Source organism: Anopheles nili, chromosome 3, assembly GCF_943737925.1.
Source record: "Anopheles nili chromosome 3, idAnoNiliSN_F5_01, whole genome shotgun sequence".
NCBI lineage: Eukaryota > Metazoa > Arthropoda > Insecta > Diptera > Culicidae > Anopheles > Anopheles nili.
The window spans coordinates 56132870-56149910 of NC_071292.1; the positions used below are offsets into that span (position 1 = coordinate 56132870).

Consider the following 17041-nt stretch of genomic DNA (forward strand, 5'->3'; position numbering starts at 1 on the left):
TATAATACACATAAGCCCAATAGTCAAAACAATGGTCTTTCGGTTGTTTTTCGCACCAAATACGCTTTTAAGAATTCGTTTCATTAGCCATCCTGCATTCGCCATTCGGTATGCATCCAGTTCTAACGGTGGGCCAAGTTCTAAAGAAATACGGCGACAGTTCATTGACTACTTCACGGTTAAACACAATCACCGATTGATCCGGTCGAGTTCCCTCATACCGTTCAACGATGGTACGATAGCTTTTGTAAATGCAGGAATGAATCAGTTCAAGAATGTCTTCCTCGGGACCAATGATAGGCCCTGTGAGCGTGCGGTAAACTCACAAAAGTGCGTTCGAGTGGGTGGAAAGCACAACGATCTGTCCGTGGTCGGTACCGATAGCTATCACCATACGTTCTTTGAAATGCTGGGGAACTGGTCGTTCGGAGATTATTTCAAGCGTGAAGCTTGCCAGATGGCTTGGGATCTGCTGAAGAATGTGTATCGAATCGACATCGATCGAGTGTATGTAACATATTTTGGTGGAGACCCAAACCTGAACCTTCCAGGAGACGACGAATGCCGAGAGATTTGGTTGAACCTAGGGTAAGACGGTCATACAAGCTGAGTTAGACCATGGGTCTTTTAACGCTATTTTCTCTTTAGTATTCCTCAGGATCGAATAATTCCCTTCGGAGCGCGGGACAATTTCTGGGAGATGGGTAACTCTGGTCCTTGCGGACCATGCACTGAGATACATCTGGATCTCTCGAACGAGTACAAGCATACGAAAGCCCGACGGCATTTGGTAAACGCCGGAGTTCCTGATCTAACTGAGATATGGAACATTGTGTTCATCCAGTACAATCGATCGCTCGATGATGGAGCAATTCGTAATCTACCTCAGCACCACGTGGACACGGGAATGGGATTGGAACGACTAGTCGCGCATCTACAGGGGAAACTAAGTAACTACGATACGGATTTATTCAAACCGATATTCAGGCATATCCATAAGGTATGAATGTGAGATATTTACAGAATGACCATTCTTGACGAAAGATTATTGTACAGGTGACGAAGAAGGATCCATATCGAGGTTGTTTTGCGAGCAACGATAACTATTATGAGCTAGATACCGCTTACCGAATCCTTGCTGATCACAGTCGAATGATAACGGCTTGTCTGGCAGACGGAATGTTTCCATCTCAGAAGTAAGAACTCAATGCATAAACTCTTTAATAATCTGACTCCCAGCGTTATCTAACTTTCAATTTTCGTCCTTTTTCCAGCCATAAACTTAGGCGAATTATTCGCAAATCCCTTGCTTTTGCTAGTCGCACCTTCGAGTATCCGGAGCTGCTACGAGAGACCGTTCCTTGCGTCGTGGAAATCCTAGGCGATGTGTATCCCGAGATGAGCAACAATTTGTCGAGCATGCTGCAAATAATCGATCACGAACGGCATTCCTACGATAAACTGCGATCGAAGCGAACCAACGATACGAATGCTCTTCTGGAACGGTTCCCACAGCTGGACGAATCAGAAGTGCTCGAACACGCCGGTCTGCCTGGGGCTATCAAAGAGTTAACGCAAATGGCACCGACCCATCTGAACGGTGCCACCATTCACAAAATGTACGACACGTTTGGACTGGACGAGGAACTGCTCGTTAAGCTTGGGGAAATGCTAAAATTTTCTCTCGACTTCCGAGATTATGAGCAGCACGTTCGAAAGCTCAAAGAGGGGTACAAGCTGGAACTGGCGACCCAATTGCAGTCCCGTCTTTCGGCGTATCAAAGTCTAAAGGAATCACTCGATAATACCACCCTCAAGACGACTGGAACCGAACGAAAGTATAACTATGCATTTAACCAAGAAAAAGGATTGTACGAAGTAGCGCCCTGTCAAGCGAACGTTAGTCTCCTCCTGGATGATGAGTCTCGCAACCAGTGGCATGTGGTGACAGATAAGAGCAACTTTTACTGCGAATCTGGAGGGCAGCAAGGCGACAAAGGACGACTGACGGTCGGAGGAGGTTCGACTGAAGACGGGAAATCTTTCGAAGTGACCACCGTTACGGATCATAAAGGCTTTATTATGCATTCTATCGAGAAGCAACCGAATGTTACCTTATCAGTTGGGGACCGGGTCGTTCTGCAGATTGATTCAAACCGAAGGACACAGCTAACGGTCAATCATACCGCAACGCATTTATTGAATGCAATGGTCCGCAAAATGGTACCTCTTCCAATGTGTCAACGTTCCAGCGCAGTCACGGAACGTGGTCTTCGGTTGGAGCTAGCTATTAGCGGAGATAAGATCACGCTCGAACAGATATCCGCAATCGAGGGGGAAATTCGATCTGCGATATCCCGAAACGAACCCATCGGCGTCAGGGTTTGTAATGCAAAGGATCTGGATTTCGCTAAAATAACTACGGTCCCCGGAGAAACGTATCCGGATCGGGGCTTGCGAGTCGTCTCGATTGGAAACATATCGAGTGAGCTATGCTGTGGGACCCACGCTATGAATACGGGAGAACTGCAAGATTTTGCCATCACAAACGTGACGCAATCCAAAAGTGGGTGTTTTACCTTCCACGCAGTTGCCGGTCCGGCAGCTAAGAAGGTACACTTCCTCGGTGCACAAATCCAAAGCGATGTCGGGCAACTGCAGCAGGATGCGGAACAAAACGAGAGAAGCGAGGATATCACCAGCATAGAGACACGGATGCAGCGGCTTAAAAATGTGCTTCTCACCGGAATGGACAATAATATTCACCTGCCATACTGTGTCCGGCAGCGATGTTTGAATGTGATCAACACACTTTACCAGAAGCTCAAGGACCGTTCGAGGGAGTCATTACGGGAACTAGTCGACATCGAAATGCGCAACTTGATGGAACAAAAGCCAGTCACGAGCGATCGGTTCATTGTTCACTTCCTCGAGTGTTCTATCATTCTCGAGGAGGTGCAGCTGAGTAAAGCGACCCGCTACTGCCCTGACCGGCCGATTCTGGTGATCAGCATCACGGACAATCAGGTGAAGGCTCGGGCCACCGTCCCGTTGCACATGGCTAACGAACGGTTCAACGCTGAACGCTGGCTTGGAGTGGTGGCTCAAACGTTTAAAGCACAAACGGCCGCTCCCAAGGGACAGAATGCGGTCGAAGTATGCAATATGAAGGCTCGCAAAGTTACCATGCTGCATTTTGACGCAACGCTTGAAAAAGCGCTTCTCGCGGCCAGGACTTATGCAGAGGAGCACTTCCAGCAAGTGGGCTAGTATAAGAGAGGTAACTGTCGATAGGCTTAAATAAAGCTGAAGGCGTACAAATTTGTTTTGTTGAAATTTTTCGCATATGTTCCGTGATTTCCTTTCTTCTAGCGCGATCAAAAGTAAAACACAACGGTTGATGTTTACCCCGCTTTAAGGTTAATGCAATGGTATTTTCATCTAAACAACTAGCTTACATTCCATGTTTGTTCCTTAGCTTAAACACACACATCCCGCTACTTTACGCCTTACCGCTGGCAGCCTTTTCACGGGCCTTCTTACCCTCAGTCAAGGCAAGTCGCTCCTTTTCAGAAAGGGGTGAAAGCAGTTTCGTTACCACACCGGTTCCCAGCGTAATGTGTCCATCGCGCAGCGTGAACCGTTGTCCCTGTTCAAGCACCATCGGTCTCATAAGACGCAGCTGTAGCGTGGCGTCCTCGCCCGGCATCACCATATCCTTGCCAGGAATCTGTACTTGCGTCGCGCAATCCCACGTGCGCGAGAACATCTGCAGCTGGATGAAGCTGGTGAATGGCTTGTGTCGACCGCCCTCGTCCTTGCTTAGAATGTACACCTGTGCCTCGAAGTTGTCGTTCGCCTTCATAGTGCCCGGTTTGCACATCACCATTCCGCGCTTAATGTCGTCCCGCTTTATACCGCGCACCAGCGCGCCAAGCTGATCTCCGGCATGTGCCTCTTCCAGAATTTTGTGGAACATTTCAATACCGGTGATGGTGGACTTAATGACCTATAGCGAAAGAATGCGAAATGAGTAATCTTGTCTCAAGACTGGCCTCCATTGCTGCGACAACTATTTCTTACCTTATTGTAACCGACAAATTCACACTCCTGACCCTTCTTCAACATACCGCGTTCCAGGCGACCAGTTACGACGGTACCACGACCAGGAATACTGTGCACGGATTCGACCGGCAGCAGGAATGGTTTGTCCAGTTCACGCACCGGCGTCGGAACGTATTTGTCGACTTCCTCGAGCAGTTTCATTACGGCATTGGCACCGATTTCTTCTTCGCGGCCCTCCAGGGCACACAAGGCCGATCCCTTGATAACCGGGACGTTATCACCATCGAAACCCATCTCGGACATTAGCTCGCGGATTTCCATTTCCACCAGATCGACCATTTCCTGATCGGCGGCATCAACCTTGTTGATGAATACAACGATGTGATTCACACCGATCTGTTTGGCCAACAGCAAATGCTCACGCGTCTGTGGCATGGCACCGTCGGTTGCGGCCACCACGAGAATCGCACCATCCATCTGGGCCGTACCAGTGATCATGTTTTTGATGTAATCCGCATGACCGGGACAGTCGGTGTGTCCGTAGTGTCGGTTCTCCGTTTGGTATTCGATGTGTGCAACGTTTATCGTAATACCTCGTGCTTTTTCCTCCGGCGCGTTATCGATGTCGGTGTATTTCTTGCTTTCCGCCAAGTCCTTGTCAGCCAGTACCTTTGTGATTGCTGCAGTGAGTGTTGTTTTGCCATGATCAACGTGACCGATCGTACCAACGTTGCAGTGGGGTTTATCGCGCTTGAAGACTTCCTTGTCGGCATAGAATCGCACCGGGACGGAACGGATGGCTGGAGATATTGTTCGCACAACGTTCAGCCCACTGCCGGACGACAGCAGCTGTACGATAGTTTTCCTAGCGACTGGAAAAGTTCAATAGAAAGGGTGATTACAAAATTAACCTCACTTTACGCATTGTAAAACATGCAAGATGAAAGCCGATCAGAAACAGCACGCAATGTTTGCTGCCCTCCGGCCCTAACACTCACTTGGGTTAAGTAATGCTCGTAGAGCCAAATAGGTCGACATTTTGTACACCAAATGTAGAACTGCTGGCCTCCTAAATGCGGTACAAAACGGACAAACCCGGGCTGCACGGACTCGCACGGAAAATTTTCACTCAATCTTGCGCAAGAACAACACCCCGTTTTGACGTTTCTGCTTGAAGATGTCAAACTTTTGAACAATGAGTCGCAGACAGAAGATTTTATTTTAGTTCTTGTAAAATATTGCTGCTTTTTTAAAACATTAATGATACTTCTACTGCTCCGTATTTTTACGTTCTATTTTAAATGATATAGTGATGAAATTTTCTAAATTCCTATACATTGTGAAGAACTGTTTCTTGTGAACTGTCAAAACAAAGGACCATTGGGCAGACTTCAATGCGGGCAATCGCTCTCCATCTCCCGCTCATGCTCGCCGCAAAATCGTACAGACTTCGGGACAAAAAGGTTCGCGATTCAATTGAAAATTGTAAGGGCGATCTCGCGGAGGCGTCCGTGTTGTGTGTGCGCGAAACTCTCGGCGGTTCGGTCGGTACCTTTCTCAGTAGGTTCCTTTTGCTTCCAGCCGTGTGTCCCCTCCTCACTTTCTTCCATTGTTCGAGCACTCCTTGGATGGGCCGTCGTCGTCGGTGTTGCAAAACTTGTGGTTCGAAAACAACTAGATTCCGGTGGTGTTGAAAGTGCCGTGTGCTGAAATTCATGAAATACAAGTGATACGCTGGAGGAAATTCGTTCAGAAAACGAACATCTTTCCAGAAATCGCGTAAAATAGGCACGATGGTTGTTCGCACGTAAAGAAACACCTTGGCGTTTGATAAGGTGAAAAGCATTATCTACCCCTAGGATTCTTATCCCTGATAGTGTACCTCAACGAGCGACCAGTGTGCCCGGTGGCTCCCCAGTGAAGTGACTTTTTTTACACAACAGCCTATTCCACATCGCATTCTAGTAGTGGCCATCGAAACGCGAAACCATCCGCCCAACTCCGTGCCCCCCATCCTCGTGGAACGCATCGTGGATTGTTGCAAAATGTGGAGACTCGGTCATGAATTGATTCGAAAGCGTGAAGTCGCTTGCGTTGCTTAACGTGCCGAATTCCGTGCTCCACCGTTCGATCGGCCCGTTATCTGTATTTGCATGCAAATGGTTTGCCCTTTGGCAAGATCGGAACCGCTTTTACGTAATCTCCCTTGTTTCCTGTAACAATAATGTAGTGTTGTTGGTTGGCAAAACTATTGCGTGAAGAGAATGCAACCATTTGCCCGTGTAGTTAAACGGAGCGTTATAATGGGACGCCTTGTGCCATGAGTTTATCGCTTACAAAAGTGCTTCTCTGATGGCAAGTCGTTTTTGTGCTATTTGTGATTATAGTTATTATCGATGAAAAGCATAATGAGCCCCTTTTTCTTCGTCAGGAGCTTGCCTTACATGCCTTACACTATAAAGCCATTTTCCAATTAGTTTACCTTCCCCGCAAAGTTAATGTTATAACACCACATTAGCATTTTAACTCTGTTGTTGGGTGTACGGTTCGCGGTCCTAACCGACTATCGTTAACGATGATTTAGTGGCTTCCGCAATCATTGGGCGCTATCATCGTGTGACCCGTCTTTACAACAGTTGTCCGTCTCTACACACGGCGCCAAACACCTCGTTAAGCATTTGCTTACGAGCCGGAGCCAAGTTAAACCTTCTCCGCACCAAACAACAGCACCAAACAGCAGGCTTTGATTAGCCGAGTGGACGAAGGCGTAGGAAATGGCACCATTTTCTTCATCCTCCGTTCGGTGTGAAAATCCTACGGCGTTTCTATTAAGGACAAGTTTTAAGTTGTCTATTCAACACGAACGCGTCTCCTTCCTTGAAGGCGCTCCTCGAAACGCGTGCCACAGGTACGGAGAAACGCTAAGGACACATTCGTCTGTGAGCGAGGATAACGCTCAGAGTTACCGCTGGAAGAAGCCTTATCACAGCCCCAATCTCGACGCCCCAATACACCGTCGTGGAAAAGTGGAAAACAAATGCCCCAGTAGGACGGTACTACCGCGCACGTTTGGATCCCATGCCCGCGATTCGGTGGCAGTTTTTCACTCCCTAGCATTTACTAGCCAGCCGGAACTTACGCTCGTCCTTAGGACGGCCTTCCCGCTCCTCACCAGCCCAATAGTTTTGGCTAAATATCGCCTACTACAAGTTGCAATCTTGCCTCAAAGCTACTTTGATGGCTTTAGGTCACGCAATTGAACAACGTGGCCCGGTACACTATAGGCGTTCGGGCGGACACATTGATCACAGTGGGCTTGACATGGCACCAATCCCCAAAAACAATTCGAATTGGCCTCCAGCAAGAGTTTTGTTTTTCGCACCACCACGCAATTGATGGACGCATTTATGCAAGAGTCGGTTGTGGTAACCTTGCAAATCTTGACAAACCGATTGCTTTTGCTTGCATAGTGAAACCTGTTTTCATCGCTGGCCCTGGGCTGGGAAGCAATCGCATAGGGAATTCCGGAGATCCCCAGCGGGACGTTTCACCATTGACCATGACGATGGACCTTACGACGTCATCGTTCATAAGTAACGGTTGCCGTGATTTGTGGCAATAGGCTTTCCTTTATGCAGGCGGCTTTCTATCTGAAATCTACCAACGCCCTGCGGGGACCCGTGGATGACGCCACAATGTGCCGAGCCCTTACGTGTTGTGCCGAATCAAGGCCAATATGACGGGCAAATTTCAGACAAAGTTGTAGTTTTTCTCCGTTTCCATGCATCGATCGAACCATTTGCATGGTTTGAGCGTTTCACATGTTCCCCGAAACACGCGGTCAGGGTCGAAATTCAGTTTCCTTCCCACGTCAGTTCCAGTGTACTTCCGACATCAATCATTTCTTCCCTCAAAAGCGTGCACATACACAACCCAATGGTGACCCCTGCCATATGGACTGTAAAAACACGAAATCTATTTCACTTTACAGCAATAGAAAGTTGGTACATCTACCGAGCGTGACAGGACATAGTAAGACACGGAAAACACGAAACGAGTGAGATAGCGGCGGATCGGCGGAAAAGCGGCACAACTGAAAGTGGAATCGAACTATAAGCACACACACACCCTTCCGTTAACACGTGCACCGTGCATTACCATGCTCCAGTGGACCGGGGAACGGGTCTGATCTGATGTGCAACTGGTGGCAAAAGGTTTTGCGATCGCGTCACTGCCGGTATCGCTGCCCCGTTTGCTGATAGTGTCAAAGGCGGGCCATCTGAGAGTGAGCGACTCACACGCACACGCACCATGGCCTCCTACAAACCGAAGGTGAACCTTGGCGAAACGCTGCCCGCGCTGGATGAACGGCGTGGACGCGAGATTGAGGACGATTTTGGGGGTAAAGGTATCGCGGTTGCGGTGCCGGATCTCCAACAGTCCTCGGACGGCACCCCGGGAATGCCTGGTGAAGCGAAAGTCTACATGACGGAGATATTCTTCATCAGCTCGAAGAAAAACACCGTCTTTGAGGTGCGACTCACCGACAAGGGACTCTGTCTGAAGAAGCAATCGAACGGGTCGACCAAGGAGCAAACGATCCCGCTGAAGGACATCATCGGGTGTCGGTGTTTGCGCAGCAAACGCCGATCACGTGGCAGCTCGTCGTGCACGTGCGCCTCCATCTCGAGCTCCAACCAGCTAAAGGTGGTGGAGGAAAACTCAGACGAGCAGGACGAAACGGACGTCAGTGCCTATCTGTACATTTACGCGTACATCCTGAAGCGCAATCGGCGTGGTGGATTCCGCGATCGTACCACCATCACGCTGCGTTTCCGGTCGTTTGATCGGTACGAGGATAACAATCGGGAAGCGCAAAGATGGCGCTCTGCCGTTAAGCATCTGATCGCGGGTGAACCGGTACAGAAACTGCCCTACCAACCACGAGACGCCCGCCGGATGCTGATCATCCTCAACCCAAAGTCGGGCTCGGGAAAAGCGCGCGAAATGTTCCACCAGCGCGTGGCACCGGTTTTCACCGAAGCCGAGATCCCGTACGATCTGCACATCACGAAGAAAAGTGACTGGGCACGGGAGTTTGTGCGTGTGCGTGACGTTTACCTGTGGCGGGGGATCGTCGTGATCGGTGGCGATGGTATCTTCTTTGAGGTCCTGAATGGGTTGTTCGAACGCGAGGATTGGCAGACGGCGATCGACGAGCTGCCCATCGGTATCGTCCCGTGTGGTTCCGGCAACGGTCTGGCAAAAACCGTGTCCTTTCTCTACGAGTAAGTACGTGGGTTGTGGGAAAACATGGGACAAAAACGAACATCCGTGGAGCTCTGTTATCTGGGGAAGGAAATTCATCCACATTCATCTGGGGCGTATACATTCGGGGTTCATTCATCCGGAAAAGGTCGGATGGTTTTCACACCAGCGTGTAGATTAGCGCTCGATGATTTGAGACAATTCGTCCGATCTTTGAAAACCGGACGATGGAGATGCAACTGCTACCACACGTGCCATTGCCGCGGTGTTGCTTAAGCAAACAGTTGGTGTTGTTTGAATTTGTCTCGCTAAAGAGAAAGAGAGAGAGAGAGAGAGCAAGACTCAGGGGTGTTTGTTTGCCAATAAGCATTTGCGTCGCGCAATAATGCATTAGCCATGCGTAATTCTATTATACGCCACAACAACAAACTGCTGATATTGCGAGAGTAATTCTGCCGAGAGTGTTCCCCGCCGGCTCATTCCTTCAAACCGCTTCGCGGTGGGGGTTTTTGTTTTTGCTTCAGTTCGTGTTAATTCAATATCAAACCGCAAACATGCTTTCGAATCACGCAAACCCTCCTACACACACAGTGCTCGATGTGCTGCAATCGCATAAATCACACGTGTGTGGTGCATTTTATCTTAAAACATGACGTGGAATCGGGTTATGGGCATGGTTCCGGATACTTAATTTACACCTGCCAACTTGGTACAGCCATAGCCTTGACTGGTAAGGAGCAATTATGGGACCTAAGTAATTGCATCATGTGGTCTAAATGTCATCGAGTGGTGTGTTTGGTTCCGTTCATATTCGTGATGACGGAGACCGGAAGTTGAACTCGCGCTAATGGCACGAGAAAACGCGATGGAAAGCTGCATCTCTCATGTTTCCGGGCGGGCGTATTATATTTTTTTTTCTCTCGCTTAAACCATTTCCACTTTTAGCTGGCTCGAATGTGACTCAAATGAGCGACTGATCGTTTCCACCCTAACAGCCATTTGAATTTCTGAGCGTGATCGAGCCCCGGGGTTTGTATATACGCCATTTTAGCACGTATTAAAGTGGCTAATCTATTCATCCACCCGTTTTGCGTGTGCTGTACAATGCTACAATCGCGGTTCAATACTGTTTCCCACACCGGATACAAGGGAATCTGAAACGTGTTTACATTATCGTGAACTAGTTTCGTAACAACCACAAGATAGCAGATTGACAACAGTTTGCAACGGAGGAATGGGTAGCTGTAGCGCTGTATCATTGATCTACCAAAGTTTGCGATGGGAATATGAAATCGTTTGTCAAAACACATCCACCGCGCGATGGCAATATGGGTGTCGCCTCTTCCGTGACTATCTTTATTTGCGTTATCATTGCGCACGATCGGCGTGATAAGAGAGCTACAAATGCTAACTTTAAACCGCGCAACAACAGCAGATGTATTTCCAGGCGCCCGCGCGTGTGTCGCGTTAATCGAAGAGAGAAAAAAAAGCATAGATTCCGGCCTGGCGGATCACGGATGGGTGCGACTGAGTGCGTTTCAGCGACGCATTGCTTTGGACGCGATAAGCTTCTCGATATGTCGCCCGTCACTGGTCACCTTGGGAATTGTTTTTGTCCCGATCGCCTCCGGAGCCCGAGTTGCCTACGACACGGACACAAACGAGAAGCGAATAAAGTTCGCGGTTCTATTTATATTGACTGCCTCACTTGAGCGCCGAAGGTGTGTGACTCTTTTCCGGGATTGTTGTCGTACTGCAATTATGCCTCGTTTTTTTTTGCCTTCCCACCGGTTGATCGGTTGGATGCTGTACTTTGTTCCTTTTTTCTCTCTCGTTGTTTGAATCCACTTGATCGTTGGGGGTTTAATCTGATCTTGCCTGCTTGCGTTTTGTCTGTTTGTTCGCTTGTTTGACTTCTTTGTGTGCTTGTAAGCTCCACTTGCCGATGAGAAGATGACTTGAACAAGCGAACCTCGAGAGCTCCCAACCACGCTGATGGACAAAAAGTTGGATTTCCAAAGGGCAGCATGAACTTTGCCTCTTGTGGGTTACTCTTTTTTTATATCTTGATTCATTTTGCTAGCATCACCAGGATGCAGTAATTCGTTGGTACCAAAACTGTTTGACCTCGATAGGGAGAGTTTTCGCGTTTACCAAAAGAGTCTAACCATCAACTTCGTCAGACACAGACTCGAGAGGGCCTGCAAAATGGGGTAGATTACCACCTTCTCGATCTCTGACTCGTCGATTCGTCGGCAAACAAATCCAATCGTCGTTCCCTACGCAAACACAATTCGCATTATTTGCGTCAGCCGTCGCTTCCCTTTGGAAATAACCGATGATCAAGCATTGCGTCACAATCTCCGGAGCTTCCTGTACTACCCACCTCCCTTCCGTCATTTTTAAAGCCTTTTTGAAGTGGCTAGTGCTTATTGTTCCGCTTCGTGTTGATGTTAAACGTAGCAAGCAGCAATCCCAACGGACGAGCCAATAATGACGCCAATGGTCGGTGTCGAATATTGAAGGCTCACATCTGGAGGTGGGCTACATGTTCTCATTATGCCCGATGCTCTGCTAATTGGGTTTAATGGTGGCAGTTTTGGCGTAGAGAGCGGTACTGGCAGATGGTCTAATTTTACAATATTTTAAGGACACAATTTACACACCACCATTAGCCACACCACGACGGGATATGGGCGCATGGTTAGGCGTATCGATTTTACCACCCACAGATCCCAACACCCACATGATGTGACCGCAAAACGGATCAGCGTACGAGAGCTGCACATCCTGCTCTCAACACCTGCTCTCAAGCCGCGCCACGCTACTTACGGTCGTTACCGAACCCGGGTCGATCCTTTATTGACACGAGGTTGGCAACAGCAAAACAAAAAAAAGGAGAATCAGTTAGAAGGCACCGGGTCATAAAAGCCCACTCCACAAAACCGTGCTGGTGATTGGCCATTTTCATTTGCAGAAGTGGCCTTCTCATCGCGCCCCCTGTGTAGGCTCTGCGGATAGAATGATGTCGAGGTGGAGAAAAAAATAGGAATGCGCCTCCCGACTGAAGGGAGGTTAGTGCCTCTGGTGTTTGATCGATGTGATACCAAACGAGGAGCGGATTACATAATGCCGCTCCTCCTCAGCAACTCTGGCACCGTGCCAGTCAATGTGCCGAGAAGTGGTCGAGATAGTGGCCGATGTGGCCACCTCAACTGGGAAAACCACGAGGGCACGAGGAAAACATGCCGACGAAACGGCATTAGAGACCGACCGCGAGAGAGAGAGAGAAAGAGAGGGAATAAGAGCCACCGGACTTGACAAACCGGTATTTGGGGGCACTTGCGATATTCGGTTGCCGGTTGGCGGTTGGTAAAAGCGCACCGAGGCACCACCACCATCATCATCCCGTCGATTCCAAATTCAGGCGGGATTTTCCGGTGTTCCATGAGCCGGTTGAAATGCAACAGCTCTGGTTTTTTTTTTGTTTGTTTGTCACTCGCTTGCGTGCTGTGGCGTGACACAGGCACACATATCCAATCGTCACCATCGGAATTAGAGTACAGAAATGGGCGAGAGAGAAGCGGTCGATTTGCTTTTGATAAGATACTCCTAATCAATGAGGACAGGCAAGTGTCAGACGTTTTATCCTCACCCTGTCAGATTGTTGCTTTTCGAATTCGTTTGGGGCTCTCGAGCACGGAGGTCAAAGATAATTCAATTCGCAACGACAGTGACAACAGTATTGTTTCACGCAAACGTTGTACTGCTGTCGACTTCCTATAGTTGGTTAACCAATTTAGTCTGTCGAAAGAGATGCCTGTAAAACATAGCAATTGATATCAACGGATGATTGGTGAAAAGGGATCGCTTTAAACCTATATCCTTGACATGATGTAGCACATCCTTATTATGGGGTTTTTTGATTTTTTCGCAAAGAAAACCCGAACCGAAATATTAAACTACGCATTTGCTACGTTGAAGTGGATGATTTACAATCATTCGTCGTCCCATAAGCCGTCGTATCGTGATAACATAAGCTGAAAAGCAATGAAATGTAGATGTGAGTCGTGATTGATGACGATAAGACATTTTTGTAGGTTTGTTTAGTTCGTCATTCAAGCTCCATTATTTATGAAATCATCTTCGATCATAAAATCGTTCGCATAAACCCAGAAAATTAGTTTTTACCTTCCTTATTTCCTTATTAATTAGTTATACCTTCCTGTTGTGTCCTTGCAGAGAGCCTTTCGAAACGAAGCCCGTGCTGGCGTCAGCTTTAATGGTAGTTAAGGGAAGACATTCCATGTTAGACGTAGTGAGAGTCGAAACGCGTTCAAATGTAAGTAGAGGTTTCTATAATACCCGTCCGCTAAACTAATGTGCTACGATCTTTATCTTATATTCTGTTCTCCGATTTTCAGATCATGTTCTCCTTCCTCTCGGTCGGTTGGGGTCTCATTTCGGACATCGACATCGAGAGCGAACGGTTGCGTGCCATCGGTGGCCAACGGTTCACCGTTTGGTCCGTCCATCGGTTAATCAGCCTGCGCACGTACCAAGGCAAAGTGTCTTACCTACCGGCCTTAGTTAGTCAAACCAATGGCGGTGGAGGTGGCACGATGTCCAACCCGTCTGGAGGCGGTGTTGGGACACTTAAGCACAGCGTTAGCTACAATACTACGCTCAACTGTCGCGATTGCCGGGGGTTATCCGGCCACGACGGTACTATCGGAAGCTGCGACGCCTGTGATACTAACTTTAGTGACGTGCTGTCCCTGGAGACCGGCACCAACTTGGATTCGTTCCGGCCTCGCATCGACAGTTGGTATTCGGCCACCTCACGCAAAAGCACCTACTTCTCGACGGTCGACAGTGTGTACGAGAGCGACAAGGCTTCCAATGACGATCCGTTACAGAATGGTGGACCCAACGGTGGCGTGGCAACGGTTGTGCAGATGTATGGACCACCTTCGCGGCTCCCGGCGCTAACCGCATCCGTCCCGGACAGCTGGCAGAGCATAGTGGGAGAGTTCGTGATGGTCCACGCCGCTTACCAGTCGCACCTCAGCACTGAGTGTTATTTTGCACCCGAGTCACGCCTTAACGATGGCATCATTTGGCTGGTGATCATCCGTGGGGGAGTCTCGCGAGCTCAACTGCTATCGTTCCTGCTGGGTTTGAGCAGCGGAACGCACATTCCGATGCAGGCGAACGAACACATCCAGATGGTGCCCGTTACGGCGTTCCGGATTGAACCGGCGGGCACGAACGGTCATATGACTGTGGACGGTGAGAAAGTCGAGTGCGGACCGATTCAGGGGGAAATATTTCCTAGCTTAGCGAAGGTGATGGTCCCGAAGTAAGGCGCACCAGTTCGTTTGTGGTATCAACAATTTGTTTTAATGTACTTTTGTTCGTTTGAAATGTATGTTAATTTTTCTACCTGTTGTGTAAGGATACTGTTACCCTAGGTTGAAGAGAAGCCTACTTACAAGTCACTCCAAAAAGTCAGCCAGCTCCTGAAGCCAGCGTCTGTTAGGCTGATCGATATCTTAGTTAAGGCAGCATGCAGAAGAAGCCATACGTACTAATTTAACGCAATTGTTACCCATCCGCTGGTGCACTTGTAAAAAAAGGTCGCTACGTTATGCTCGAACGTATTGACACCAACCATTCCACAGCAATTCAGCAACCGGAAAACTAAAGTCGTGCCAAACTTGGTTACGTGTGCGTGTGTCGCATCAATTGCAGTTCACAACTCCCCGTCGGACGCCAGGAGTCGGGAATATTATAGCCAATTTGGGGTGAAATCTTAGCGCGTCTGTCATGGCGCACCGCGGCGAAATAGTTTCATTTATCCTGTGAAGCGATCAATTAGAAATTCAACCCATATCAGCATCAGCTAGCGAAATGCGATAAGCACATAAAGTGATAAGGAGTTGAACGCATACCGAACGATAAGCAATGAACCAATTCTTAGACGCTAGGGCTTAGTGGTAGGTACTGATCGAGTGGTTATTGATAGCCGCGGTTCCAGAGAGCAATTCATTGCACTGCAAGAAACTCCTTGTTCCAACCACCAAGATGTAGTTGCAGGGGACGATCAGAAAGGAAACCAAAACTAGAGTGAAACTGCTATTGATAGAAATGCATTTTAAGCGTACACTTACAACCAATATCGTCACGTCATATATATACATATTCCAGTCAGTGTAAAATGATGGTGGTTTACAATAAGCCGTACTTGAATAACATTCGCCTCCATAGCGCATAAATGAAAAGCAATTTATTAGACTACGGGAGAGAGGTAAAAATATGATAACATTTACTATTCTAGCGTTAGTTATAATGCATCCCCTCGAGTATCATATTGTAAGAGTAAAATAGAAAGAATGTAAGCGGTTCCCGATGGATTGAAACAAAGTCGTCACCTTAAGGTTCATTGTCAGCAGCAAATTGCATGTTCCTAGCAATGACAAAACTAGAAAAGGGAAGAAATGGTTGTGCCGTATAGACATTTACAGATGTTTGGGTAAGGCTTCGTGTCGTTATGCCCGTTGCCAATCGATTATCCTGTGGTGCGAGTGTAAATATTTCCAATCCGTATTACATTATCCAACTGGCGTTGCCGAAAAGCAAATACTAGCAGTAGTGAACGTTAGTTTGTACTGTAATCTTAATACCTCTAATATCAAAGATATCATGAAAATGTAGGTTAGATAGTTACTTTTTTTTCTATTATCTGTTTGTATTCTTCCCTTTTTCTTTGAATAGTCTAGTCGCGCAGGTCTCAAGCGGTAATCGCACGCTTGAGGATGTAGATTTCGTAATACGCACACCAACAGTAACAGCAATCCTTTTTGGAGCTTATATTATGTATTATGATGATGGTACCACATTTACGTACTTCTTGTTCACGTGCAAATCACCTAACCGTCCATGGAGCAAACCGATGAGCAAGCCTCATCACACAAATTAGTGAAAGTAAAACAAAAAGAGTAAATATGACTGTGATTCGTTACGATCAATAACAGTTGCGTTGCGCCACGTGTCGATTGCAGATTCTTTAAACGTTGTTTTTGTTGGATGATTCTTTTTTCTGTTTGGGGCAAGAATTCCAAGGGCACTACCCAGCGATAAATGTTGCGTTTTGTTGCATGCTTCGTTATAACGATTACAAAAATGAGGGAAAGGACGATTTAATAACATTCAAATAAATAGCTAATGGATTTGTAATATATATTTCAGGCGTGTTTTCATTCTAGCTTCGTTCCTATCAAACGAGAAGGGTTTGAAAGAAAATCTGTTTCGACCACATGGTGCGACACATCCTTGCTATCTACGGGAAATTCATTTCATCATGCCATATCTCATGCCGTTGGGTAAAAACGGTGCGTATTGCCGGAAAAACTCGATATTACTGTTAGGTTAGATTCGAATGTAGCCACGTTAGCTCAGTCACATAAAAATAACAAAAAAACATGTTAGATTGCTTTTACCCAATTCTTTCCATAAAGCGTGTTTTATTTAGTTCAAATCCTTTTTACTGCGTTTTGCTTCAGCATAAGGACAATCAAATGAAGTTGCCGATCCCACTGTGCGGTTTCACAGCGCTCACTAGCAGCTCAAGTCGTGAGTCTCGAAATTTCCGTGGATCAGATAAACGTCAAAATCCATAGGAAAAAAACGTAAACAAAGCAAACGG

At 47.6% G+C, this 17041-nt stretch overlaps 3 protein-coding genes across 3 annotated transcripts; 2 read left to right on the forward strand and 1 right to left on the reverse strand.

Annotated features, from left to right (window-relative positions):
• Nucleotides 1–244: 244 nt before the first annotated feature.
• Nucleotides 245–3274, forward strand: LOC128727145 (alanine--tRNA ligase, mitochondrial). The gene is made up of 4 exons (XM_053821018.1): nt 245–588; nt 649–1000; nt 1057–1196; nt 1275–3274. The coding sequence occupies exons 1-4, from the start codon at nt 260–262 to the stop codon at nt 3268–3270; spliced, it is 2817 nt and encodes a 938-aa protein (XP_053676993.1). The 5' UTR covers nt 245–259; the 3' UTR covers nt 3271–3274.
• A 129-nt stretch (nt 3275–3403) lies between these two features.
• On the reverse strand, nt 3404–5199 carry LOC128722952 (elongation factor Tu, mitochondrial). Its single transcript, XM_053816646.1, has 3 exons — nt 5064–5199; nt 4084–4937; nt 3404–4009 (listed from the first exon to the last, which is right to left on the reverse strand). Exons 1-3 carry the CDS (start codon nt 5101–5103, stop codon nt 3503–3505), a joined length of 1401 nt encoding a protein of 466 aa, XP_053672621.1. The 5' UTR covers nt 5104–5199; the 3' UTR covers nt 3404–3502.
• Nucleotides 5200–8544: 3345 nt separating this feature from the next.
• On the forward strand, nt 8545–16562 carry LOC128724651 (sphingosine kinase 1-like; the record flags this gene model as incomplete). Its single annotated transcript, XM_053818374.1, has 3 exons — nt 8545–9353; nt 13576–13675; nt 13758–16562. Coding segments are annotated over 3 exons (1851 nt in total), but the record flags the coding sequence as incomplete, so codon positions are not given.
• Between the last annotated feature and the right edge of the window lie 479 nt (nt 16563–17041).